Consider the following 26,718-nt stretch of genomic DNA (forward strand, 5'->3'; position numbering starts at 1 on the left):
GAAAGAAATTGCTTTCCCTATTGGACATTTGAGGTCCAGCGGGGCAAGTTGGTTTCCAGAAAGCCCAGGTGGAATGCTTGTTCCTGGCCAGGAGGGCAGCCGCATCCCCACCCCGCACTGGAAGAGGCCAGCTTCCCAAGAAGTGCAGCGTTGCTTCAGGTTGGCCTCTTTGCTGCCCTGTCTTCTCTCTCCACCAAGTGGAAGAAACACCTTCTATTTTTAAATATTTCAGCTGTTACTATTAAGTAATATTGGTTCCTACTACAACCCAGCTGTTAGGTAAAATACATAACCAAACGTTTGGAGGTTGCTAAGAAGGAAATTCTGAAATCCATCTTTTGTATTATGTAAACTTGACCTTATGTAACTGAAGTGGCAAGGACAATTGCACAGGAGATTTGTGGCCTTCCTAGACCACTGGAACTATTTTAATTTTTAGGTAATGTATTTTTATCCAGTGAGTTTAGGGCAATCAAAACAGCTTTCAGAGAGTAACTTAGAGGTGTGAGCACAGCTAAGCCCAGGTGAGGGGCTGCAGGAGTGGGAGCAGATGTTTCAGTGGGTGTGACCAGATTTAAATCCAGGGGTCAATACTTACTGGCTGCTGCCCTGGGCGAACTGCTAACAACTCACCAGCCTGGGTTTTCCCACCTGTGGTCTGTCTGGTCACCGCTGGTCACCGCTTTCTGGGCTGTGAGGACTGAAGTCAGTAATACAGTGTAGCTCTTGTACGAAGTGCTGAGTAGTAGAACGTTAGGTTTCTTTTTATGCTTCTATCTTATTACCTTTGCATTATAATTGTATAACATTAGAGTTCTTGTCCAGTAATACCTTATTTATGAAGGTATGATAGTAAAGTCCCACGTGGATTGCTCTATCTGTCACTTATTTCTGGAGGTCAGGCTCGTTTTTTAGTCAGCTGAGAACTTAGAGCAGGTTTCACCATTTTGGGTTCTATTTATAGTTTCTGGGAAATACATTTGTGCACTTTTTGAAAGCCAAGTTCCCCACTGTGTGCCAGGATTTTATTACAGCTGTTGCTCAATTTGAGCTTGCAGATATTTCCAAAACACAGTGTTTCTTCTTAAGGCTTACAAAAAAATTAGAAACATTAAAAGGGTTTTAAAGAGCTTTAAGGGTGGTTCCGAACTCAGGAATGGGAGATCTAGCACTTGCTTCATCAGTCCATTCATGGTACAGGGTGCATGCAGATGACTCTGTTCCCTCAGATTGACCCTAGCATGTCCAGCCACACACAGGAGTGTTTGCTTCTATCTTATTGCCTTTGCATTGTAATTGTATAACATTAGAGTTCTTGTCCAGTAATACCTTATTTATAAAGGTATGATAGCAAAGTCCCACGTGATGCCATGACAACACCAGAGCTGTCCTGAAAGTGGGAGAATTAAAGTATGATGCTGCACGTGTCTCTGAGCTGGAGCTGCTGGGGCGGGGCAGCGTCCTGATGTCTTGTGTAGAGGGGCCTTGGAGCCCCTGGGAAACAGCTGTGCAGACCTACATCTTTGCATCAGAAGTAACTATTTTCTACGGAATCGGATTTGGAACACGTTTTTGAGTAAAGCTTTGTGCATAGTGTATACAGCATATTATTCTGATTTAAAAAACCATTTAAGTGGTCTGTTAAGAAAAGTTTTGTTTCTTAAAAGCCTGTATAACCAATAATTTCAGCTTGTCATTTAATAGGACTAAAAAAAACAACAACTATGCACCAGAAGAGAATCAAACCAAGTAGTGTGGGTGGTGTGAAGATGGCTCTCCACCAGGGAGAACTGTGGCTGAACGTGAGGTTTGAGTTGATCATACATTTGAAGTGATCCTAAAGAACATTGGCATGTGGATGCGACAGCTCTTCTGTTTCCATGTGTCCCACTGCTGGGGCTGGGCTACTTGGGGGCTTTTGTTCTTGTTCCTGTGTTGGTTCTGGCATTTGCAGTAGGGTGTCTCCTAGTGTCGCTACCCTTGGTGGTGTTGGTCTGGAGAAGAAAGATAGGGGTCCAGACTGGTACTTCATCTCTCTGCCTCTTGAGCTGCACCTGCCTTGAGCCCTTACCCTCTCCAGATTCCGGGAGGTTAGCACTGATCTCTGATGCTGTCTGCACTTGTTTCCAGGTAAGATGAGTGGTGCCATTGGCTGCAAGTGCCACCTACCTAATGGTCCTGTGGCATTTAACAGATGCCAGTTTTCTCTGGCTCCCCATCCTCATCTGGGTGGCCTTTCCCCAACGTTGACCAAGTGGATCACCCTCTTCTAGCACCTTGACCTAAGACCACATGCTCTTGGTGCCTGGCCACTGCCCTTGACACTGGTCCTCAGCTCCTTGACATGTTCTTTTTCATCTCTCCTACTTCTTAGCAGTGAGACATCCCTAGGACTGTCCTTGGATGGCTGCTCATTCTTGTTGACTCATCCCTAAGGGATCTCAGTGGTTCCCTCCCACCATATCATAGCTCAGAAACGATCCTGATTCTGCTGCAGTTCACGTTTACAGCTCCAACCTGGATCCTCCTGAATTCCAGTTCCCAGAGCTCTCTGCTTGTCTGGATGCCCACCTGGGTATTTACTAAACATCTCAGACTTGATGTGCCCAAAACCAGATTCTCGATGTCTCCCTGCAAACCTGCTCTTCTCACAGCCTCCATGGATTCAGTGGTACCTTCATTCTGTGCCCTTTCTCCTGCACATTGATCCAGTTAGCAAATGCCATCTGCTGCCCCTAAGATAAGTACACAGGGTTGTTCCCGTTTTAGTGATGAAAATGTTCCAAAACTGATTCTTAGTGGTGATTGTGCAACTTGGTAAATTTACTAAAAAAATCATTGAAGAGGGTGAAATGCAGAGTGTACCTCAGTAAAGTTATTAAATGTGTGTGGAACCGCCTCACACCTGCCCTCTCTCCTGCAGCATCATGGCCACCTCCCTGTTCCAGCACCTTTCAGGTTCTGGGGGACCCTAGAGAACAACACCCATATCCTTGTGTTTTCAGGGGGGAGGGGCAAGGGGCTCAGCAGATGGCACACATTTGGATTTGCCTCTCTTTTCTCACGTTAGGGGCTTTCCTGAATGTCAGGCCAGTGTGGGAGTAAGTCTCTAAGAAGCTGGCTGGACTCTTCATTTCATAGGGTCCCAGATGCCATGACCTGTTGTCTTTTTCTCTTGGCATACTCCTTTCACCAGAGAGTACCTGCTCAGCTCCTCCCTAGGGCACAGACTTCCCACCCACAGCCCCCGCTTCTACTGTATCAGCAGCACCCATTCTGTGCTCTGCTCTGCCGACCACTTACCAGCTTCCAGGATTCTATGGCTGTCTCCTGGGTGATCGGTTTTTGGGAAAGACTTTGTTCTTTTCTTATTGCCCTTAGAGTGGAGATTTTGGAGGGAGCCGAGGAAGTCCCATCAGCCATGATCTTCCAACAAGCCACCCCTTGATTGTGAAGTGTGAGGCACCTCCTCAGCTCAGCAGAGGCATTGGGTGTGCAGACCTTGGACACTGCACTTTCAGAATTGATAGGGAAGCCTCATTGGACTCCTAGTAACACTCTAGACATTTAAACACCCAGTTCACCATCATTCTTATCCATTCTTCTTAAAAACACGTCACTGGACTTCAAAATTAAAATCTTCATGACACCAGAATTGTCCTCTCCACATCTTCATCACTCATGTTAGGAACTCTCAGAAGTCTTCAAGAGCGTTTTTCACTTACTTATAAGGGAGATTTTATGTCAAATGGCCCTATACTCAGCGAAATGATTTTATTAAGTGTTAGGCCTGTTAGGGGTGCATATTACCTCTGCCTTTTGTTTGTTTGGGGGTTTTGTTTGCTTGTTAAAGAAGAGGCAAGAGCAGCTATATGAGTCCTCTGAGATATTTTGAGATGCTGGATTTGAGGGAATGTCTCACATAGCGTAAGAATGTCTTTGCAGCTTTAGCTGATGAATAATTGGGGCTGGAGACCACAGTCCTTCCTCAGACAATGCCCCAAGAATTGGAGTTCCCCAAGTTGGCTGGTTAAGGAATGTAATTTGAAAATGTCAGTTTCAAATGCAGATGTCATTGAAATGGAAGTTCCTTTTATCTCAAGATGAAACTCAGCCTATTGACTCCTTCCTCCTCATTAAACACCTAGTTCAGGGTGGTTGTAGGGCCTGAAGCACTCTGGGAGGAGGAACAGGCTGGGAACACTGCGTTTTGCTTAATCATTCCAGCTTTCTGGGATTTTACATTCTTGAGAGATATCATGTCGTAAGGGCGCCAAGTCTGCGTTTCTACCATTAAAAAGTTACATATTTCCTTCTGTCAGAAATTTTCATTTAAAGTTGATTTTGAGTAGGTCAATTTAAAGTGGAACTCAAGTGACTTTGTGAGCAGGAGGTTTTCTTTTGTGCTCATGTTTCTGACTCCTTGGAGGCAATCGTGAAGATTCTGTGTATCTTTTCTCAGGACATGTATAGATGGTCTGAGTAAGCCAGGACCTGCCTCTTTTTTGGTGACCTGTCTAAATATAAGTGGTGGTCGGTATTGTGGAATGAGTTGAAAGCTCCATGATGGGCTCTGTGCAGCAGATGCTCCTGCTGCCCAGGCTGGTGATGAATGCTACCTCTTCTTGTTTCTTCTTCCAGGGTGCTAGGGCAGAGCCGGTTCCCCTGGGGAGAGTCGAGTACCCTGCCCCAGCCCCTTCCAGGTCCCAGTCCTACACTGACATTGGTGTCAATGTTCTTACTAGACATGCTGCACTCTGTTCTAAGAATCTGATAAAATGTTGAACTGTCCTTCCGTTCTTATCATCAGAGGAACTTCCAATAACAAATGAGTCATGTTTGGTGAAAAGTGGAGTGAGATGTTTTCCTGGGTGGATTTGGCGCCTAGCCCTTTTGCTCACAGACCTAGCAGTGAATTCCAGGGTGTATGGTCAACCCCTTGTTATTAACATAAACTCTGTTCTCAATTTTTTGTCTTTTGTCTTTCACTTGCTTTAAAAAAACACACACAAAAAAACTAGTTTGCCATATATGTATGGTTCCTTAAACAGCATCCTGTTTTGTTTCACTTTTTTTGAGCCTTTTTAAAGTGTATGTTACTGATAGAGTCTTCTGCAGCCCCTACTCCCCACCCCCTGCTTCAGTGTTGTTTCTAAGATTCACTCACATCATTTTCATGCTAAACACAGTTACATACTCTTAATCTCCTGCAGGATATGTGGATCTGTGGTGGCTACTTGGCAGCTTCCAGCAAGCCCTGCTTTAACAACTGTTCTTGCCCCACTCAGATTCACGCCCAGAAGATTTTCAAGTTTGGACATGTCTAGTGTGGAGTTGCTGGGTCCTAGAACCATGATTCAGCTTGAGAAAAGAAAGTCAGTGATTTCCAGAAGGTCCATTCTCATTTATACTGCTACCTGCCCCACTGGCTGCCCCACAGGCTCTCCCAACACCTGGTGACTTGGGAGTGGAGAGGGTGTAATCTCAGGACTCATGCTGGTCTGACTGGCTTTCCTTGACTACCAGTGTGGCCTGAGTTTTAGCCTATTTTTTCTTGCCTTAAGAGCCCTTCTTTGAAAAGCCTATTCACATTTCTGGCCATTTTCTTTGGTCTTTTTGGTCCTGGTTTGTAGAAGTTACTCATTTATTATAGATACAAGTTCTCTGTCAGTACTTTCAGTTACATGTGGTGTTGACCATCTTCTTCACATCTCTCTTCCACTTATAAATAGTGTCTAATGAGCAGAAATTCTTAATGAAAATGTAGTCAGATTGATCAGTTTTGTCTTTTATGGTAAGCACTTTTTGCATTTTGTGTATTTCTTTAAAAGGTCATGAGTATATTTTCAAATAGTATCCTTTAAAGATTTTTAAATTTTGCTGGTTATATTTGAGTCTTATTCCATGCAGGATTAATTTTGGTCCATGGGGATGAATTCCATCTTTTCATAAACATAAATGTTAAATACTTTAGCTCTGGTTATCTGCACAGGACCTATTACCACCTTCTTCAGGAGCATCTTGGGGGCTCTGGGTTTATTATTCCATACGAACCATCAAACTAATTCGTGTATGTAGAGGACCCACTTAAGTTATGTGTGGATTTTCAATTGCCTGGCTGATCAGTGTCCCTAACTCCCGTGGGGCTCAGGGGTCAACTGCAGTTTGACAACCATTTTGTCAGCTCATGAACTACTCTGCATTGGATCTATACAGACCAGTTTGGAGAGAATTGATGTCCTTCTGATAGCAACTCTTCTTGTTCTTAAATGTGGTCTTTCTGTTCATTTATTTTAGTCATTTAAAATATTTGTCAATATCTTTTATAGTTTTTATTCATAAAAAGTGTCTCCTATCTTCTGTTATATTTAATTGGTACTTTTTCTATTTGTTACATTACTAGTATATTGAAATACAGTTTGTTTTTTAGTGTTGTTCTTTTCCAGAACCTTGTTAATGTCCTCATTAGTTCTATTAAGTTCTCTGCAAGTTATTTTTCTTTTTTTCTCCTTTTTTTTTTCTTTTTTTTTTTTTTTGGTGGGGAAGAGCTCTGTATTGGCAATCAGAGAGTCTGTGAGTCATGGCGATTCTGTTTCTCCCCTTTTTGCTTGTGTTATTATACCATAGCTAGCTCCTGGGGTAGCTGGAATCTTGTCTTTTTCGAGGTTCACTATTAAAAGCAATATTTGCTGAGTTTTTTTATAGATGCCCTTTTTTTAGGTTAAAGAAAGTCTCTTATTCTTAGTTGGTTAAGAGTTTTTATAATGACTAGTTGTTGGGTTTTATTATATGCTTGTTTTCATTATTTAGGTGATCATTATTAGTGTAGTGAATTACATTTTTAGATGTTCTATATAGAAATGTGTTGCATTTCTTATGTTAAAATTCCACTTACCTTGGTCTATTATATTTTTTATAGACTGTTAGATTAAGCTTGCTAATAAATTACCTGGGATTTTTGTAGCTCTGTCACGACTGAGTATAATTTTTCTTTCTTACACTGTCTTTCTCTGGTTTTTGTAATAAGAGTTACACTGGCCTCTTAAAATGAGCTCAGGAGTGTGCTTTACCTTCCTGTGCTCTTTCAGGTGTGTGTAGGGGTTTTTTTTTTGTGTTTTTTCTTAATTGAATGATTAGTTAGTTGAACGGTTGATAATACTGTTTCTAATATGATCTTTGTGGAAATATTTTAAACTATTCAATTTAATTTATGATTAAGGATTACTCTATATTTTTGTCAACTTGGGAAAGTTATATTTTTTTTTTTAGAAATGTGTTTAATTTATGTAGGTTTTAAAATTGATTGGCCGAAAGGTCATTTTAAAAAATATTTTAAATCTCTGTGATATCTGTATATTGGTAAGCATGGATATCTGTAATGAATATTTATTATTTCATTCTTCTGGGTCCTATTTGTATCACCTGATGTTGAGACTCCCATTTTGGTTCCGTGTCTGTCTGTACCATCACCTGTGCTGCTGTGAGTTCAGCAGGTTTGCAAAGCAGGAGGCCTGGCAAGTGGGCAGTGGGCAGGTGGGGCCTTCTGCTCTTTGTTGATGGGGTGGGGCCTGTCAAAGGTGACCTTGGCACAGAAGGGCTGCTCCCTTCAGGGTTTAGATTGGCTCCTGGGGCTTGGAGGTGACACACAAATCTGATCATGAAGCTGCCTCGGCGAAGTCATAGCTAGTGAAGATTCGGGGTGGGCCTCCGTCTTTTCTCTTCGTCCCCACGTCTGTGCCTCTGTGCTCTAAGCAGCGACCACGTGCCTTTAAAGAAGACAGTGGTGGGACAATGAAGTTCGAGCTGTTTGTCTATCAACCTCTGGGTCTGTCTCAATTCAGTGGGATTTCAGCCTGAAAACCTGACGAACTGTGTTGACTGTAAGATCAGGACAGGGAAGCGGGGCTGCTGGTCTTCCCATCGGGGTCCTGAAGTGGATCCCCCACTCCTGTGTTTTCCAGGTAGACTTACCCACTTCTGGTTAAAGTATAGGATGGATTTTTCCCAGTTCTAGGTTTCTCTCTTTACTCCTATAGCAGTGATGGCGAACCTTTTGAGCTCGGCGTGTCAGCATTTTGAAAAACCCTAACTTAACTCTGGTGCCGTGTCACATAAAGAAATTTTTTGATATTTGCAACCATAGTAAAACAAAGATTTATATTTTTTATATTTATTTTATATATTTAAATGCCATTTAACAAAGAAAAATAAAAAAAAATGAGTTCGCGTGTCACCTCTGACGCACGTGTCATAGGTTTGCCATCACTGTCCTATAAGAACCTACAGTTGGTTTTGCCAGGAATCACTTGATTACTACAAGGGAAGTGTCGCTCTATGAAAGGAGAGGTGTCTCCCCAGGTCTCCTGCCACTGCTCCCTCTCCACAATGGCCAATGAGGTGCTTCCTTTGCTGGTGAAGTGCCCCAGCCCGCTGTGTCCACCCTCCCCATGCTTGCTGGCCCCTAGCTGTGTCTGCTTTGGGAACAACAGCGTTGGTGGGGTGCTGAAGGTGTGCTGTCTCCGCCTGCTGAAGGGAAGGCCCCAGGGCTTTGTGCCTGCAGGTGGTCCCTGGACACCACACCAGGACCTGACCAAACCTCTCTCCTCCCCTCCTCTACCTCTCACACGGGGAGCTCATGGGAGGCAGTGCTTCTGGAAGCCCCTGGAAGCTTCTAGAAGGCTGAGTTACCTGAGAGGGTGGGTGCTCCAAGGCAGTGCTGGCTGTCCTGAGGTCTGCAGAGTTGTTGGTACCCAGACGGGATGAGATTGGGGCTTGTCTGCTGGAATATTTGAATCTCTCCAGAGGCTGGGGCCAGGCTTTCCTTGCACAACTTGTCCACAGCTCTATCATCAGCTATCAAACATGCACACCAAGGGTCAGCTGGCACTCTCCTGGGGTTCTCAGTTAGCGCCCTGGCCACCAGCTTTCTGATTGCCCTGTTTGCCACCCTCAACGTAAAAAGTGTTTTCTGGGCCCACATTTTGGGGAACAGGGTTCAGGAGCACCTGAGGGAAGGTGGGCTCAGCTTGGCTGCCTCTGGAAACAGAAGAGGCGCCAGCTCCTCCTAGACTCTCATTCTGCCCATTTGCACGAACCCCATGACAATGAGTCTGGGTTGGAGGCTGTGTCCTGGTCCCAGATGGACACTAGGTCACACACTCAGCACCCGCCACGTGCCGGCACTTGTCACGTTACTGGAATGATGGAGGAAAATCAAGGCCAAGTGCCTTCTTGCAGGTCACTGGCTGGATGTGAACTCACAGTTGAGCCTGAGTCCACCTACCATCACTGCCTTGTGCTCTGGCCCACGCTGTGGACATATGGGGAGCCAGTTCTCCAGTGCATGTCCCGTGAGCCAACATCACAGTGGCCCAGCCCAGCCTGCTCTCCTTAGTATTAACTGATTGCAGAACAGCTCCCATCTCATGCTCCAGTGTCTTCCACATTGTTGGCCAGGACATGGGTGTGGAGACAGTGAGTTTGCAGGGCGAACCCTTTCAGCAGCACTGCAGGCTTGCCTTTCCACTAAAACGTTCTCTCTGGTGTCCGCAGACAACTCAGAGATGCCAGTGCGGTAGGGATGGGGTAGGTGGGGGGCCGGCATGACCTTAGGAAAGTCCTAACCAGCTGTGCAAAGCCCCTCTCCTCGGGTACAGACACTGGCCAAGAGTCTACATCGAATTAGTGTATAGAGGGACCTTAAATTTCCTACCAGAGAGAAATATTTTGAAAACTTGTAGTTTGGGAGGTGGTGTGAATTGGGTGGAGGTGCGAGCTAATTTAGGTGAAGCCCACACCTGGTGTAAATTGTAGCTTCTTATTTTAGCTGTGATAAGAATTGTATTAGGGGATTTTCTTTCCAACTCTGCTCTGTGGGCTATGGCAGCTCAGTTGAACTTGTAAACCTGTTTTCCTGGTCCTGGGTGGGTGGCAAGACCTGGTCTGGCCAGCCTTTTGGGGCCTTGTGTCAGCCTTGAGCAGAGCCTTGCAGGGCTGATCCTGAGGCTGCCCCAGCCCTAGGACCTTAAAGAAGTAGAGTTGTTCATAGAGAGCTCAGAACTGCAGAGCACTCGAGCAAGCCAGTAATTACAGGGCAGACTGGCCTTTGGTCACAACTGAAACCAAAGTCAGAGCCACAGGGAGAGATATGAGTGGTCAGGCAGGCCCACTGCTGGCAGGAAACACACTCGTGGGTGTTTACTCAGAGCTCCAGGTGGGCGTTCCTGGCTTCCGGGGGTGCCTGACCACCGAGCTCTGCTGGAGACCACCAACGCCTGCTCCCACATAGTGCAGGCCTGGGTCCTACATTGTTCCCAAGTCCCCAGGCACCCAGCCTGAGAACCACCGCTCAGGGTGACCTGCCCCCTGGGCTCTTTAGCCCGTTTGGCAGCATGGTTAGGATACCCAGGTTCTAGTTCCTGGCTGTCATTTTCATTTGCTGGGTGGCTTTGGGCATGTTGCTCAGACTCAGTGCTTCTCTTTCCCACCTGTCCTATGGGGTATAGCTGGTGCCTGTCACTGTCCTGTGGGATCCTTTGTGTTACACATTAAATGAGGTAGCGCGAGTGAAGCTAGGCCAGGCCCAGCGCACAGGACCTGCAGTGATGCTCTGGTAGCAACGACAAGGGGACATGCAGGGAGGAGTGCCGCCTGACACCCTCTCCACCTCCAGCGTGGAGCAGAGACCTACCTGCTCTAGTCAACTTCTCACTGACTTGGAAGACTGATCCACTCCCTGGAACTGTGCAAGGAAATCGTGTGTACAGGACACAGAAAGGGTTACATTTACTGTAACATTTAATATATGCAAACCAACTGATACAGGTCTCTCCCTGCCCCACATGGAGAACAAAGCCTTCCCATATACATCTGTAAAATCTATAAATGTCGCCATTGATTATATTTATTTCTTTTCATTTTGCTCTCAATTGAAAACAGTACAAAACAAAACTCCCTCTTCTTGTGCCATAATTGTTTTTATTCTCATTTTTCAAGTATAATGTAAATAATGGTGAATACTTTCCATAAGCCCATTTCTTTGGCACCACATATATACATGTAATGAGGCAGAAAGAAAGGATATATATGTTCACTTACAAATTAGGCCAAGGTGGGGCCACTGAAGTTATTTACATTAGCCACAGAAGATCATTACATCTTTACATTGAGAAACACTTAAGGCTTCACCTCCTCTTCCCTCTACACGTACACATAGTGTTAAAATGAATAATTGTAATTCAGTTAAGATCACCTTTGGGGAAAGTGATATTGCATATAAATCAGTATTTTGAATAAAACCTGATATGACTGTTGATTCTTTTGACTGATATTTTTAATAAGTAATGTATTCCGAAGCTCCTTGGCGAGATGGCAGATTGAACATATGACTATAATTTCACTTTCACCCAAAATTCACAAAAACTCCAGTAAAGATCCATGTTTCAGAAGCAGCACCCACCCAGCAGCCAGACTGCGGTCCCTAAACACTGCTCCCCACTGGAGGGACCTGTTCTCCTCAGGGAAATGTTTGATGCAATGTGGGGATCAAACAGTGGGCAAGAGAATCAAGCATTTGCCCTGCCTTTCTCCTAAAAACTGCTGTCTGAGAAACATGGGTAGTTAATTTGGGTCTCTCCTTATTACAAAAATGGTCTGGCCAACAGTTGAAGGGGGATGGACTGTTGACAACCCCAGTGAGATCATCTGGGCAGTTACCATTGCCGGCTGTTCATAGCATAGGAAAGCCTTGCACGTCATAGGAGCTCCCTTAGCAGGTGCAGAACCTCCTGGGGGTGGTCTTGCTGGGAATCAAAGTGAAACCACCCATGCCTCCAGATCCCTCTGATAGTTTACAGGAAAAACATTTGGGTGGAGAGCCACCCAGGCCTCTGAACACCAGTATGGCTCAGTGGTTGAGTGTAGACCTATGAACCAAGAAGTCACAGGTTCAATTCCCAGTCAGGTCACATGTCCAGGCTGTGGGTTCAATCCCGAGTGGGGGGCGTGCAGGAGGCAGTCAATCGATGTTTCTATATCTCTATCCTTCTCCCTTCCTCTCTCTCTCTAAAATTAATAAAAACACTTAAAAAAATAACAGCAGAAATTACATAAAACTTGATGGAAAGGTTAAAATTACCTTTAAGGAAATCTCATAGAAAGTTGTGCATAAGAGAAAGAAAAGGAAATGGCAATTTACCACCTAAACATGGGTTTCAGAAGGACAAAATGAAAAAAGAACTCGGTGAAATAATTCAAGGAAATCCCCACCGAGGAGGACACCAGCTGCCACAGTGAACAGGCCAACCATGTGCCCCACCATGGGCACAGAAGGATCATCCCCAAACAGGTGATTCTAAAATTTCAGAACCCTGGGGACAAGAAGATCTTACAAACATATAGAGAGGAGATCCAGGTCTCACAAAAAGGTTCCAGGATCAGAACGGCTTTACACTTCACAACAGTACTGGCAACAGGCAGAGAGCAGTTCCTTGCAGTCCTGAGGGAGGTGGTTGTAAGCTAGAGTCCTGGCACAGCGCCAGTACACAGAGGGAAAATGGATACACTTGCAGACAGGCAGGCCTCCCATGCTCCCTTTTTATTCAAAACATAGATGGAGCCTGAGTTTCTGCAGGGTGAGAGTGAAAGGAGAAAGATGAGTGGGCCAAAGAAACACAGAGATTTACTCGAGGACAGAGACCAGGGACTACCAAACCATTGAGCAGGAGGCCCTGGGCCACCTGGCAGGGTGGAGCCTTTGGGTTTTGAGCAGGTGTGTGGAGGCAGGGCTGACCCTCAAGGCTACCTGTGCTCCGTGGCCCTGTGGCTTGTAGACAGACTGGTGAGCCTGCCCCCGACTCTTGTTGGCTTGCTGCTGACCTGTTTGGACCATCTGCCCCCCTGGCCCCACTTCGCTGAGGACACCTGTCTCTCCACAGGCCTTCATGGCTCACACCTGGGGACAGGAGGCAGGTGTGCAGGGCAATTCTGGTCCATGTGACTGCCCTGCCAGATGCCACAATGAGAGTGAGTGGCCCTTGGTGTCCTGGGGACACTCACAACCCTTCCCAGGAGGCACTCTTGTCCACTCTTCAAGCTGCAGGCAGACCAGACTCCAGACTGCATATCTTTTCCTGGGAACCATTACCACCCTGTCATGCCATTGCATCTGTGCTCACTCCTGTCATTAAGGAACACATGTGTAGGAATAACACAGGTAGACTATAACTATAAAGAAAAGTGAAGGATGCCCTAGCCCAGCGGTTCTCAACCTGTGGGTCGCGACCCCTTTGGCGGTCGAACGACCCTTTCACAGGGGTCGCCTAAGACCATCCTGCATATCAGATATTTACATTACGATTCATAACAGTAGCAACATTACAGTTATGAAGTAGCAACGAAAATAATTTTATGGTTGGGTCACAACATGAGGAACTGTATTTAAAGGGCCAGAAGGTTGAGAACCACTGCCCTAGCCGGTTTGACTCAGTGGATAGAGTGTCAGCCCGCAGTCCGAAGGGTCCCAGGTTTGATTCTTGGTAAAGGGCATGTACTTGGGTTGCAGGCTTGATCCCTGGCCCTGGTTGGAGTGCATGCATGAGGCAACCAATCGATGTGTCTTTCTCACATGGATGTTTCTCTCTGTCTCTCCCCCTCCTTTCTATTCTTTCTAAGAATCAATGGAAAAATATCCTCAGGTGAGGATTAACAAAACAAACAAACAAAAAATAAAAGCGAGGGGCTGCCTGATGAAGTTAGAGTATTGGGCGGGCATGTGATATGCAGAGCACACAGGGCCTTCCGGCATCACTCCTTATCCCAACACATGTTTTTCAGTGTGTGGACACATTTCACAGCCATAGGGGAACACGTTTTTCAGTTACATCTCTAATTTACCCCGTCTTCTTTTTCCTCCCTTTCTCCGCCTCCCCAGATAGGCAAAATGTCAGAGTAAGAGGAAATTGTGGTTACATAGTTGCGATATCTATTATTTTTCCCTGGATTTGAATGACTCATTCTTCACTTGAATGGACCCTGAACTTTGGCCGTGTTTTCTGAGGAATAGTGCTTCTCTGTGTTTCGTGTCTATATGATGGCATGGCATGGTGTGTGAAGAGAGGACCTAACCACGGAAAGTGACAGTGTCCTTTATGATCACTTACTAAATAAAGAAACAGTATCCCAGATTTCTTCTCTCTGTGGTTGAGAACAGCACAGTCGGCATTTCTTACTGGGCCCTGAATGTGCTCTTTGTGCTTCTGCTGACGTCACGAGTCTGATTGTGTTAATGTATTTCTCATGGCACAACCTATACAAGCAATTTTCTCTCCACCATAAAATATTCATGGGAATACAGGCTTTTTTGTTTTGGTGCTGCATTCTTTAAGTAGAGAAGGTTTGATTGTTTTCTCCAGGGCGCTCTGGGTCAGAGGCACTAGCAACTTCTGCTGGGAACTCATGGCATTTCAGCTAGTTTTTGATACTGAATCAGTACAAGTCTTGTCTGACGCACCCGCTGGAGGCTAGGATGAATGGGGATTGTGACTTCTCTCAGCAGCTGGTGTGCAGGACAGGGCTGGGGACAGCTACGGCCACTCTCCCCACCTGGCGTGTCTGTGTGGGGCACACTAGGGTGAGCAGGTAGCGTTTCTTGATCCCTGCATGGCTCTCTGTGGCCCACGTGTGCTGCCACGCTGTGTTTGTGTCTAACCGTAAGTGGAGCATTGTCAGCAGGGGTGGAGGAAAGGCAGGAGCTAGTTTGGGTGTGTCTGACATAAGTAATGTTCGACTTTTCATTCTCTCTGCTCTTTAACTTTGTGTAGCAAAAGAGTGAAGTTTTCTCAAAAAGGTAAACCGAGGCAAGACTTTATTCCGTTCTAACAGCAAATGTGGAGGAAATGCTGCAGTCAGAACAGTGATGCATTCACTGAGGACGCTTCTGCCCCGGCTCAGCCACCTTCATACCCCACTCGTTTCACTCCTGGCAGCAGGGAGGTTTGTCTGCAGGTTCATCAGCCACATCAGCATACTCCTCACCTGGACCCATTGCTCTTTGGTGTCTGCAGGAGGACTCACCAGCTACCAGGGAGGGTGTCCTTAGAAGATTCCCTGGGATTCCATACTCAGGAGACTCTGAGGAACATTTGAGTTAACAAGACAAACCTCAGTTTGAATGTGGTGGGTGTGCGCTGCCTGCCCCACGTCATTACTGAGCAGGAGCCACCTGAGCGTGCTGCTGTGCCTCAGCATCTTCCATCCTCGTTTGCTTTCCCGAGGCCACCACCCTCTTCTCTTTCAGCACCTGAACCCGCTGCCAGCCCCTCTGCTTTTGGTCCAGCCTCCCCACACTGCCTGTCCCCCTGCCCAGGGGGCATCCACAGGGAAGGGGATATGAGCTCCTCTGCCTTGGAGTCCCCATGACCCCCACACATGCACCCGGACCCCTGGTTCCTTGCTCGTGATGCCTCTTCCATGTCAAGGAGATGCAGTCCCTTGCAGGCCTTCTCTGGGCCTTTGTCAGCCCATCCTCCTGCCCGCAATCTGGTGTCCCATTGTAGGCCTGTGCCTGTGCCCAGCACCCAGCACAGAGCAGGAGGTCCTGCACACTAGCAGCAGATAAATGTGCATGGACATGGTGGCCCATCACAGGTTTGGTTGATAAAAAGGATCCTTTTACAGTTGTTTTTTGTTCTTGTTTTTTATTATTATTATTGATTTTTAGAGAGAGAGGAAGGGAAAGGGAGAGAGAAACATGGATGAGAGAGCAAAACTTCGATCAGCTGCCTCCCGCATGTCCCCTACCGGGGAGTGAGCCTGCAACCCAGGCATATGCCCTGACTGGCAATCAAACCAGCAACCTTTTGGTGCATAGGACAACACCCAACCAACTGAGCCACACCAGCTAGGGCTATGTTTAGTTTTAAGAGATTAACTATGGGGCATTTCTGATGGCCCCCCTGCCCCATCTATGAAAAATTAGAAACAGGGAGAGGATGAGCTCAAGTGGGCAGTGATGAGTCCTCGGTCTGGCCTGTCAGCAATGGCATTGCTGCTGCATAGGGTCTCAGGTCACTTTGGTACATCTTCTAAGTGGGGTCACACCTGACTTCCCCTGCCATAGTGGCCACCAAAGTGACACTGCTCACAAAATGTAGGTGCTATGCTTATTCATTAGTTCTCTGTGTTTATTTACTGAAGCTAAAATAGCACTGTTTAACCAGACAAGCACAGTGTGAGAGAGACCCTGTAGGTTGTTCCTACCTCTGAACATAGACCCAGGAGTTCTCTCTAAAACAGTGACCGTGTGTGTGTAACCCAGAAAGGTAGGGTCAGGCCTGTCCTTCGAAAGCAAAGTCAAACTCACTTGAGAAGTCCGTCATGTACCTCACCTATAATCTGTGAGGTAATGAGGCAGGTTAGTGGGTTAATGGACAATAACTTTTGGATCTCATAGGTGGATGCAGAGGGAACCTGTGAGGCTGGTGGTCAGTCACAGCAGTGACATGTTTGGGAGCACTCAGCGTTATTCACAGGTGACAGTGATACCCCTCCAAACGCATGACCTGAATCCCCTCATGGTGTCGAGTCCCCTTGTTGCTAAGCTTTTTTACTAAGCTCTCTTCCCTGCCCTTCATACGACTTTTTCCTTCAGAGAAAGTCTGAAGCAAATGGAGGAAGAAATTGAGGTTTTTTAAAACTGGTATTATTTGCCCAGTTTATCCAGTTTGCTATATTTTCATAATAAAATGATCAAAACAAGAAAAGCCGGGGGATTAATAAATCTAGTCTTCTCAGGTTGTATGTGGTGGGGGTGGGTGGGATACCGCTCTTCCCTGGGCCTGTTCAGGAAAACACTCTTTATTTGTATAGATTTTGTCACATAAAGATCAAATAAAAACCTCTTAATGGGTCAAGTCTGATACCCAATTAGACAAAAATGCATACATTTAAAAAGTTGGGGGTTGCACTTCACTGATTTGGGGAACAGAAGAGAAACAGTCAGCTGGTGTTTACCCCTGCTTGTTAGTGTTAAAAGAGAGGAGATTGGATAGTTTCTTAAAATGATCAAGTGTGGAGAATTTGTTGGTCTCCCTCTGGGCAGTTCTGTGTTATAGCTGCTTCAGACTCTGAGATGAGAGTATCCTGGGCAGCTTCCAGCCTGTCAGCTTCCTGGGCTCTGCCTCCATGAGCCATGCACTGCACTCAGATGACACATTTGTCAGGACATGGTGCTCAGAGCGCAGTGCCTGCGTCTGCTCGGGGTCAGAACACAGGGCTTCCACACAGCCAGCCTCTCCCTCAGCCCCAGCCTTCCCCGACCTTGCCTTATCAGAAAGGCCAGTGTGGGACCTGCCATCTGGGCAATGACCACAGAAATGCTTTGCCCCGAGGGGTGGTTCCATTTATGGGCTGGGCTTTTGTACCAGAACCTATGGGCTATAGGGCTGGGAGCACAGAACTCCTCAGGAACTGTATATCTGCCACTGGAGGGCTCTGTGGCCTGAGGGCGAGGTCCTGGGCATGTGTGTAGTGGGAGTGACTACTTCCAGGCAGACTCCGGGACCAAGTCATATGCATAACTTGGCCTGTGCTAGGGTCCAGGCAGAGACAGCCCTTAGGTAAGAAAACTGGTCCTTGGTAGCCCTGGCTTTTTGAATTGGGGCTCCCATCTGAGTCTTGCAACCCCCTTCAGGGCAAGGCCCCCTTCTCTTGCTCTGGCCTCCGGGTCTGGTGCTTGTCGGTTGATGAAGAAATGGGCCTAGAGCAGATTGGGGAGTCCTTTCTGGAAGTGACTAGGGAGCTGTGGGTCTCTGTGCTATGCTCTCCCCTCAGCTCCTTCGGGGGCTTTATGAGCAAAGTCCATTTGGGGGGTGCGGGGGGAGAGCACAGCGTGTCTGAGTACCACTGTGGAAAGTTCTCTGGGCCACAGTGCAAGCCTGTGTTCATGTATTTTCAAAGTGGAAACCTGTCCCAGCAGGAGCACCCACCTTGGGGTTCTCTTGTGATGTCCATAATTGAAAACTTACATTCCTCCTGTGCTCCTTTTCTCGCTTTAATTTGGTATTGATTTGTCAGCATTAAGATTGATTCTGCTGCTGTTTCTAATCTCAGTCACTGGTGCTGTCCTCCACCAGCCTTCGAGCCTAGAAGAGGCCGAGGGTTCTGTGTAGCAGACACGGCTCATGCATGTGCCTGTGCAGGCCAGCTGGGAGGCACTCCGTGGGCTGCAGCCAGTAAACATGTTTGCTGAGAGGGCACTTGCTTCGCCATGGAAACAGGCCCTCGTCCTGAGCATCTGTCTGGACCACTCTGTAGCACACACTGTTCTGTGTTTCCGGTACACAGCTCTTCAGTGACTTGGTGAGAAGGAGGAAGCGACACCGCAGTCAGCCTCCATACTTAGTGCTGTTCAACCCTCTCCAGAGTTCTTCCCTTTTCTCCTTGTGACTTTCAAACTTGCTTTCAGAAAAGTGATGGGCCTGCAGTGGCATCCTGTGAGAGAGCAGGGGGCAGTGTGCGTGAATGTGTCCTGGTCTCACCTTCATGATGACTGTGATTTTTGTACTTGAAGAGTAGTAGATCCTCTCATAGGCTGCTGAGTCCCTCACTGTGAACCTTTTGGGCAAGAGTTGGGGAGAGGCATCTGAAATGTGAACTGTCCTTCAGCATGCGGATACCCTTTGCTGCTTGCTAAGGGTCTGGGTGGTTGCTCAGGTGGGGGACGCCGTGGCCTGCAGTGACCATGCTCTGTGCTGTGCTCTCTCTGCAGTGGATGTGGCCTCGGCGCTGCCTTTGCAGGTGGCTCCCTCGGCGGTGCCCATGGACCTGCGCCTGGACCACCAGTTCCCGCTGCCTGTGGCGGAGCCCGCCCTCCGGGAACAGCAGCTGCAGCAGGAGCTCCTGGCTCTGAAGCAGAAGCAGCAGCTGCAGCGGCAGATCCTCATTGCAGAGTTCCAAAGGCAGCACGAACAGCTGTCGCGGCAGCACGAGGCCCAGCTGCATGAGCACATCAAGGTGAGTCCTGGTTCCAGCACATGCTTTCTCACCGTGATCCTAGCTGAGCATGGTCCCTAGCAACCAGCTGCACCGTTAGGACTCACAGGCAGGGACATTCCTCGCCATGCCCCGAAGACAGATCACTGGATGCCTGTATCTTCAGCAGCAGGGTGTTGGCCAAGTAAATTGTGGCAGATGTAGTATATAGTGGAAACAGTGTCTAAAGTCCCAGTGTAGGAGGTACTTAAAGCAGAGAGAGTGCTTCCCATCTAATTTCACCTGCCAATACATGTCCTGAAATAGGAAAATTACCAGTAGGAATAGTAACCCAGATTATCTCTTGGGTGGTGTCTACCTCTTCTCATTTTGTCCTACTGATCTTCTGTAACTGGAAAGAAGTGTTAACATTTTCTTATATTTAAATAGAATAAGAAAAACTAACATAGATCTTTTTTTTGGGGGGGGGGTGCTTACTCTACACAAGTATCTAATCATATTCCAGATTTTAAAATTAAATACATAGGAAAGAAACATGTATTAGTGAAATGTAGCGAAGGTACAATATGTAGTTAACAGTCCTGGTGTGATGTGCTGGTCCTGATAAGCTCTCATGGTATTCGAGCCATGCAGGGCAGCATTGCCCTATAGAAATATACAGGGTACGTTACAATTATGTAGGTAATTTTACATTTCCTCGTAGCCACGTTAAAACAAAGCAAAAAAACCCATGTCGTATAAGTTATTTATTTCTATGTAACATATTACCCCACAACTTAGCAGCTACAACAATAGACGTGTATTATCCCCTAGTTTCTGTGGGTCGAGGACCCAGGAGCAGCTTAGCTGGAGGTTGGGGCTTAGGCCTGTCATAAGGTTTCGGTCAAGCTGGCATTCAGGGCCACAGGATCCATGTCCAAGCTCACATGTGTTTGTGGGCAGGAGGCCTCAGGTCCTTATCATGGGGGCCTCTCTCGCAGCCCCCAAAGCACATAGAGTGCATGCGTGTGCTCCCAAAGGCGGGCCCCTCACTGCCCTTCATTGTGTGTCTCTATCAGTCACATGTCCATGCCTCCCCACGTGGACATGGGTTTGCAGGCCCAACACAGCTGTACCTGGCTGAAGGAAGACCTCAGTAGCTACCTATTGAATTGCATTGTCCCTCACACTCCTGTCGTCATGCACTAATACAGACAGCGCCAGTGTCCTACCTTGCAGGCATGGTTCGTGCCAACCGGCATTAAACATGTCTCATGTAGGAGTCTGTTGAATTTATAGTTTGTAGAAAAAAATGAGATTTTGAGAAATAAACAAACCCCTTGTATATGAGGTCATCAGGGCAGCAAGAATCATCAAGACCCTTGAGAGGGCGGTGCTGCCGTCACAGGGCAAGTGGGCTTCCTGCAGCTTGGTCCTCTGACTGCACTGGGTCTGGTGTCCTGACCCTGTTCCTGTTCTCACCTGGCACTTCAGGAATTTGTATCCCTGCCATGGATATGGGAGAGTGTCCTTCCTGAGTCCTCATGTCAGCCTGTGCAGGGCCAGCCTGGCCGTTGGGTGCTTCTCATGCCCTTGTCACCAAGAGAGCTCAGGCCTGGTTCTCCACACACAGGAAGAATCTCAAGGTCACATGTTCTCTGCATTTTAATCATTTGTTTTTCCATTTAAAATGGAGATCATAAAAGCTGTTTAAACTTTGTAATTGTATCATTACATCAGCGGCTTTTGTTTTGATGATTTAAACCCTCTTCCTAAGCTGTCATATTGTTAGTGACATTTGGCAGTCGTGTTTGCCAGACAGAGCTCTTGAGCACACAGTCTAATTAGTGCCATTAAATCATCAGTGAATTTGAGTAGAAACTTGTAAATAAGAAGGGAGTCATTTTTAAAATATGACTTAAATTGTTAACTTTGGGTGCAGAAGATCTTTAATGAGCTCTCAGTGCTCAGTACTGCACGTGACTTTGACAGTTTCTCTGCGAGTCAGGCTGTTTTAGGTACCACGTTCCTGCTTGCATCCTACATGGTTAGTTCTCTCCTTTCCTGAACAAGGTCCCAATGAGCACTGTACCTGAGGCGGGGTGTGAGAGAGCCAGAGTTTGGGGTGTGGGGATATCTGTGCCCAGAAATTGTGAACTTTCACCAACTGGGATAGCACAGGTAACTAAAAGACTATTTTCTAGATTTGCTGCTTTGGGAGTTGTTATAGTTTTAATACTTTTTTTATTTTATCAAAGAAATACGTGTTTTTAGTGTTTCAAATCAAAAAGTGGGGTTAACCAACAAAGCTGCCCCTCTCTGCCCTCTGCCCGGATTCACAGGCCCTAGACCTCGTCAGGCAAACATTCCCTGTTTAGACAGCCAGCTTTCTCCCTGCAGGAAAGAACCCAGCGAGCAATTTCCCACTTGAGGGAAGAACTGGCCCTCCTGCTCAACCCCAACACACATACACAAGGCCACTTCTTGGGGGCCACTTAGTACTGGTATACTTAGACTTTACTCTGCTTAAAGACCTACTCAGAGTCTCCCTTCCTGTGGCAGTCTGTGTGCGTATTGCTCACACTTGGCACTCAGGGAACCACATGCCCTTCCTGATACAGCTCTGGGGTTTCCCTGGAGTGAATCATTTCTCCCTTCCCATTGGCTTAGGTCCCTCTTTCCTGATGCAAACCAGTCCCACAGTTTGAGAGGCCTTGGAGCTCTTCTCACAGTGGCCACTCACTGATGAGTGCATTTGTAGTTGTCAGCGGCTATTTCTAAGTATAATGATACAATCACATGGTTTTTGTATTTCCAAGTATCTGAAATTGGAATTTATTGCATCTTTAGATCGGGATCAATAATTTAAATATTCGTTTCATGCAAAGGGGAAATGATTTTAGCATCTAAGCCCCACTAGGTCCTTCCTGCTTGTGTGGTGATGCTTACCGTTTTATAGGACTGCAAGGACTGTATTGCAGGAGCGTCTCAGTTACCTTTTGCTGTGTAGCAAATGACCCCAAATATAGCACTTACCACAGTAGTCATTTTGTATGTTGAGGGTTGTTTAAGCTGCTTTTCAGGCCTGGGATTTCTCTCTGTACCTGCAGCAGCGGGGTTGACCTATAATTGCCTCACTCTCTGGTCTGATGTTTGGCAGGCTGTTGGGGGCCAGGGGATTATTTGCTGGTTTCAGAGTTGCAAGCTCAGCAGAAGGGCAAGTGTGTTTTCCCTCTAGGATGTTACTGCCCCACTGGCCAAAGCAGGTCTCATAGCTAAGGTCAGAGTTCCTTTGGGAATAATATCCAAGGGAATGGGTACTGGGGACATGCAGCAACAGGGCCAGAGTGCATGCAGGAGGGATGCTCACTCTCATTCAGAGGGGACAGGGGACATGTTCAGCAGTGACTCGGGCAGGAGTTGGGTGCATGCAGGAAGAAGGGGCAGGACACTGGAAACCCGAGTGCAAGCCAGTTCACTATCTCAGCCACCTTCTAGTTCTGGGATCAGGGGTACCATCCCGGTATCTCCAGCCATGAGCAGGAATGTTTCTGTAAATGCATGTTGTCTTCATGTTTTGCAGATACTTATATTTTTGTGTTGGGAATGTATCAAACATTTAGCTTTAGTGGTAGACACATATGAGCATCTTTAGTTGGAAGCGGTGTTGACACTGTTGTCTGGGAGCTACCTGGAGTTCTGCTGTCTTGTTTCCCTGGTAGAGGCCACAGCCTTCCCAGTTGGGGTGTTTCTTTCACTCACTTGCTTTGCAGTCCAACCGTTTCTGCAGTCTGTGGTCTATGGATTTGTATCTCTTTAAAAAATACTTTCCTCTGTCCCTGTCAGTGCTTTCAGGGCGGTGGAGGTCAGGCCTGTGTTCAGGCGGCCACATTCACCCAGATGTTGGCCCTCCTCTTTAGTCGTTCACTTACAGAACCAGACCCACAGACCTTCCTCCTGAGCATCCCAACTGGCAAATCCATTGCACCCCCAGAGGAACAACCCACTGGTAATGTGTCCTGAGCATCAGCGGGAGGAGGAGGAGGGTCTGGGGCCCCAGGCCTCCCTAGTGGTTGTATGGACAGATTCAGCCCTATGCTTGCGTTGGCATTGCAGGCTGTGCTGCTGTTATAAGGAATGTGTTCATGGTATCCTCTTTCTAATTGTAAAAGTCATTAGTTAATTATTTGAATAGTTGAAAATTACAAAGGAGAAAATATTGCTCCCATGCTATTAGGTAGGAAGGCTGTTAATGAAGTTCTGTGATCTTATGTACTAGTAAGCTGTGTGTATGTGTATGTGTAATGTTACAGAATGAGGTCAAACTCTGGTGTATTTTTATTTACTGTGTTGTCAGCATTTCCCTAAACCATCCCATACACTGCGAAAGTATGATTTTAATGGTTTTATTGTAGTCTTATAGTAAGTCACAATTTAAACAACCACTAATACCCGAATAGTTGAACATTAAGATTATTTTCAGTTTTTCATGTTTTTACTTTCTTTGTGCATGAATCATGTGCATATGTCTAGACAGAGTAGAAATGGCATTGCTGACCCAAGATAAGTACTTTTTTGTGGCTTTTGTTACCCATGTTTATCTCCAAAATCTATACCAGCCGAGTGTACATGTGTCTGTCTGTCTCCCTCCCTCTGTCACACATGCACACACACCTTGCTTACTCTATGGACAAAATAGCAAAGCAGTAGTAACCATGACAGGCGCACTTACTGAGTCGTCCTGGGAGGGGCCATTCGTGCTGGGCACTGCACAGGTGCTCTTCCTCACATCCACAGCTGCCCAAGGAGCTGGTGCCCATGCCTGCTCCTCCACTGATGGGATTGTCCCTGTCCTGCAGTGACCACCCCTCCCTGGCAGTCTGAGGCCTTAGTGGGACTTGTTCCCATTATATTTCCGTTCTGTGTCACATTGTGTCTCTATTTCTGCGATTGTGGGTAACCGTATTTATATATGCTTATTCACTTTTTCTACTAATTATCATTTTCTTTGCTGTTCTTCTGTTGTAGTGCTGGTCTTTTCTTACTGTTGTAGGAGTGCCCATTATAAATTAAGGGTATTATTTCAGTGTTGTCATGTGGCTGTTACTTTTACCCATAATCAGTAGTATCTACTTGTCCTATCCTCATTCACAGATCAGAACATGATTTCTAAGTGGTTAGAAGTGTCACTGTGGTCTCCTAACCAGTGCGTGTTTGCCTCGGCTTTCTCCTGGTCCTGTGCTGACACCACACAGCTGTCAGCAGGAGCCCCTGCACCATGTGCTAGTCTCGTTCATATCCGCATGTCTCCTGTCCCCTCACATGGATTCTACCTTTTAAATTCGCTGTAGCCTGTCTTACCCTTAATTCTTCCAGGTGAACTTCAGAATCTTTCCCATAAAGTCCTCAAAACTTATTCTGGAAATGTATGGAAGTTGCAGCGAGTTCATAAATTAATATGTTTTGTAATAACTTCCTGATATTAAGTTTCTAATCTAGGAACACGGTGTTACAGTCTGATGGTTTGAAAACCCTTGTTTTATTTTTTCATATAAGCCTTGTAGATTTTATACTCAATTATTCTTGGGTATTTTATATATTTCTTTATAGAATTATCAAATTTTTTTATTCATCTCAAATTTATAATTGGTTATTTCATGTTCTCTAGGCAGATAGACATGTCATATGCAAATAATTATGACCTCCTTTCTTCAGCTGCATTGACTAAAACTTCCTTAACCACTTTAAGATATTAAAAAGTTATCTGTGACAACCTCCTTGACAGCTCGTGGGCAGGGCCTGGCCCATCCCATGACTGTGCTCTTGCCAAGGTTGGGCCCCAGGTGTGGATGATTCGTGGCCCTGGGGTCCTGACAGGCCAAGGTTGTTTCCCGAAGGCTCCATCTCTGAACCTGGTTTTGTGGCTTGCGGGAGCTCCGGGGAAGGTGGGAACTCTTCCTCATGCTGTGGGCCTCTGGGTCACCCCAGGAGAATCCCTTCCGTTTCTCCTGTGGGGTTACTCAGGCCCCCACGCTCTAGCTCAGCCGTCCGGCCCGTTTGAAATGAATAAAACTAAAAAAAAAAAAAAGACCGTACCCTTTTATGTAATGATGTTTACTTTGAATTTATATTAGTTCACACAAACACTCCATCCATGCTTTTGTTCCGGCCCTCCGGTCCAGTTTAAGAACCCATTGTGGCCCTCGAGTCAAAAAGTTTGCCCACCCCTGCTCTAGCTTCTACAGAGCAGAAAGCCTTTCCTGGGTCCTAGGTGCAGCGATGGCCTTCTCCTCCTAGAGGAGCTGGTTCGCTGGGTGGTGCTAGGTAAATGGTAAGTGTGCTCATCTATGGAGCAATTTTATCATTTTCTAGTGTTCCTCAGGACCCGGGTCATGTTCCTGACAGCCGCATTTCCCTGTTTCCTGCGCCAGTTCAGCTTGTGTCTCCAGTGCCCATCAGGCTCTGCCCCTGGTCAATTGGCCCTTCTCGGCCTCCATTCCCTTTCCCACCTCCTGCTGCTGCTGGGAGGCCCAGGGAACCATCTAAGACCAATTGCATTGCTGTAATTGGTCTCAGAAACCACACTCACTGTCCCCTGCCTGAGTCCCCACAGATGGAGATTCCACATAGGAAACAGCTATGCTTTTATTCCTTTTCTTTTATGGCAGAGGTTCTCAACCTGTGGGTCGCGACCCCTTTGGCCGTCGAACGACCCTTTCACAGGGGTCGCCTAAGACCATCCTGCATATCAGATATTTACATTACGATTCATAACAGTAGCAACATTACAGTTATAAAGTAGCAACGAAAATAATTTTATGGTTTGGTCACAACATGAGGAACTGTATTTAAAGGGCAAGAAGGTTGAAAACCACTGTTTTATGGGAAATCCTTAGTTTTTTCCTTAGTCATTTTTTTTTTATGGTGATAAAAATTAAGTAGCATTGCCTGGCCTGTGTGACTTAGTGGTTGAGCATCGACCTATGAACCAGGAGGTCACGGTTCAATTCCCAGTCAGAGTAAATGCTCCGGTTGCATGCAGGAGGCAGCCAATCAATGATTCTCTCTCATCATCGATGTTTCTATCTCTCCCTCTCCCTTCCTCTCTGAAATCAATAAAAATATATTTTTAAAAAATTACATAGCATAAAATTTATCGTTTGACTATTTTAAAGTATACAATTCAGTGACAGTTAGTTCATTTACAATATTGTGCAACTATCACCACCACCTAGTTACAAATCATTTTATCAGTTTCTCCCCATGCCCTCTTCCCCCATCCCCTGGCAACACTCGTTCACTTTCCGCCTCTATGAATGTGCTCGTTCTAGACATTTCATATAACAGAATCACACAACATATGGCCTCCTGTGTCCGGCTTCCTTCCCTCAGCATCACGTGTTCAGGGCTCACCACATGGTAACAAGCATCGTGCTGTGTTCCTCTTCATGGCCGAGTGATATTCCTTTGTCTGAATGGACCTCAGTTTATGTGTCTGTTCATCTGGTGACAGGCCTTTGGGCTGTTTCCACCCTGGCGATTGTGATAGTGCTGCTATGAACATTCGTGCACAAGTTTTTGTTTGAGCACCTGTTTTCAGTTCTTTGGGGTAGAATTGCTGGGTTATATGGTAATTCTATGTTATCACTAGACCCCTAAACCATTTCTTTATTGTGGTAAATATACTTATGAAGTTTGCTATCTTACCATTTTTAGGTGTGTAGTTCAGTGTCACTAGTACACTCACGC

At 46.3% G+C, this 26,718-nt stretch overlaps 1 protein-coding gene across 10 annotated transcripts in view; it reads left to right on the plus strand.

Moving 5' to 3' along the window:
• Positions 1-26,718, plus strand: part of HDAC4 (histone deacetylase 4) — a 202,532-nt gene that overhangs the window by 86,870 nt on the left and 88,944 nt on the right. For all 10 annotated transcript variants that reach the window (XM_014546907.1, XM_014546900.1, XM_005857710.2 and 7 more), the window contains one exon: positions 18,767-19,011. In XM_014546907.1, the coding sequence (XP_014402393.1) occupies positions 18,767-19,011 (245 nt within the window). The remainder of the gene's footprint in view (positions 1-18,766; positions 19,012-26,718) is intronic.

Source organism: Myotis brandtii, unplaced genomic scaffold, assembly GCF_000412655.1.
Source record: "Myotis brandtii unplaced genomic scaffold, ASM41265v1 scaffold112, whole genome shotgun sequence".
Lineage (NCBI taxonomy): Eukaryota > Metazoa > Chordata > Mammalia > Chiroptera > Vespertilionidae > Myotis > Myotis brandtii.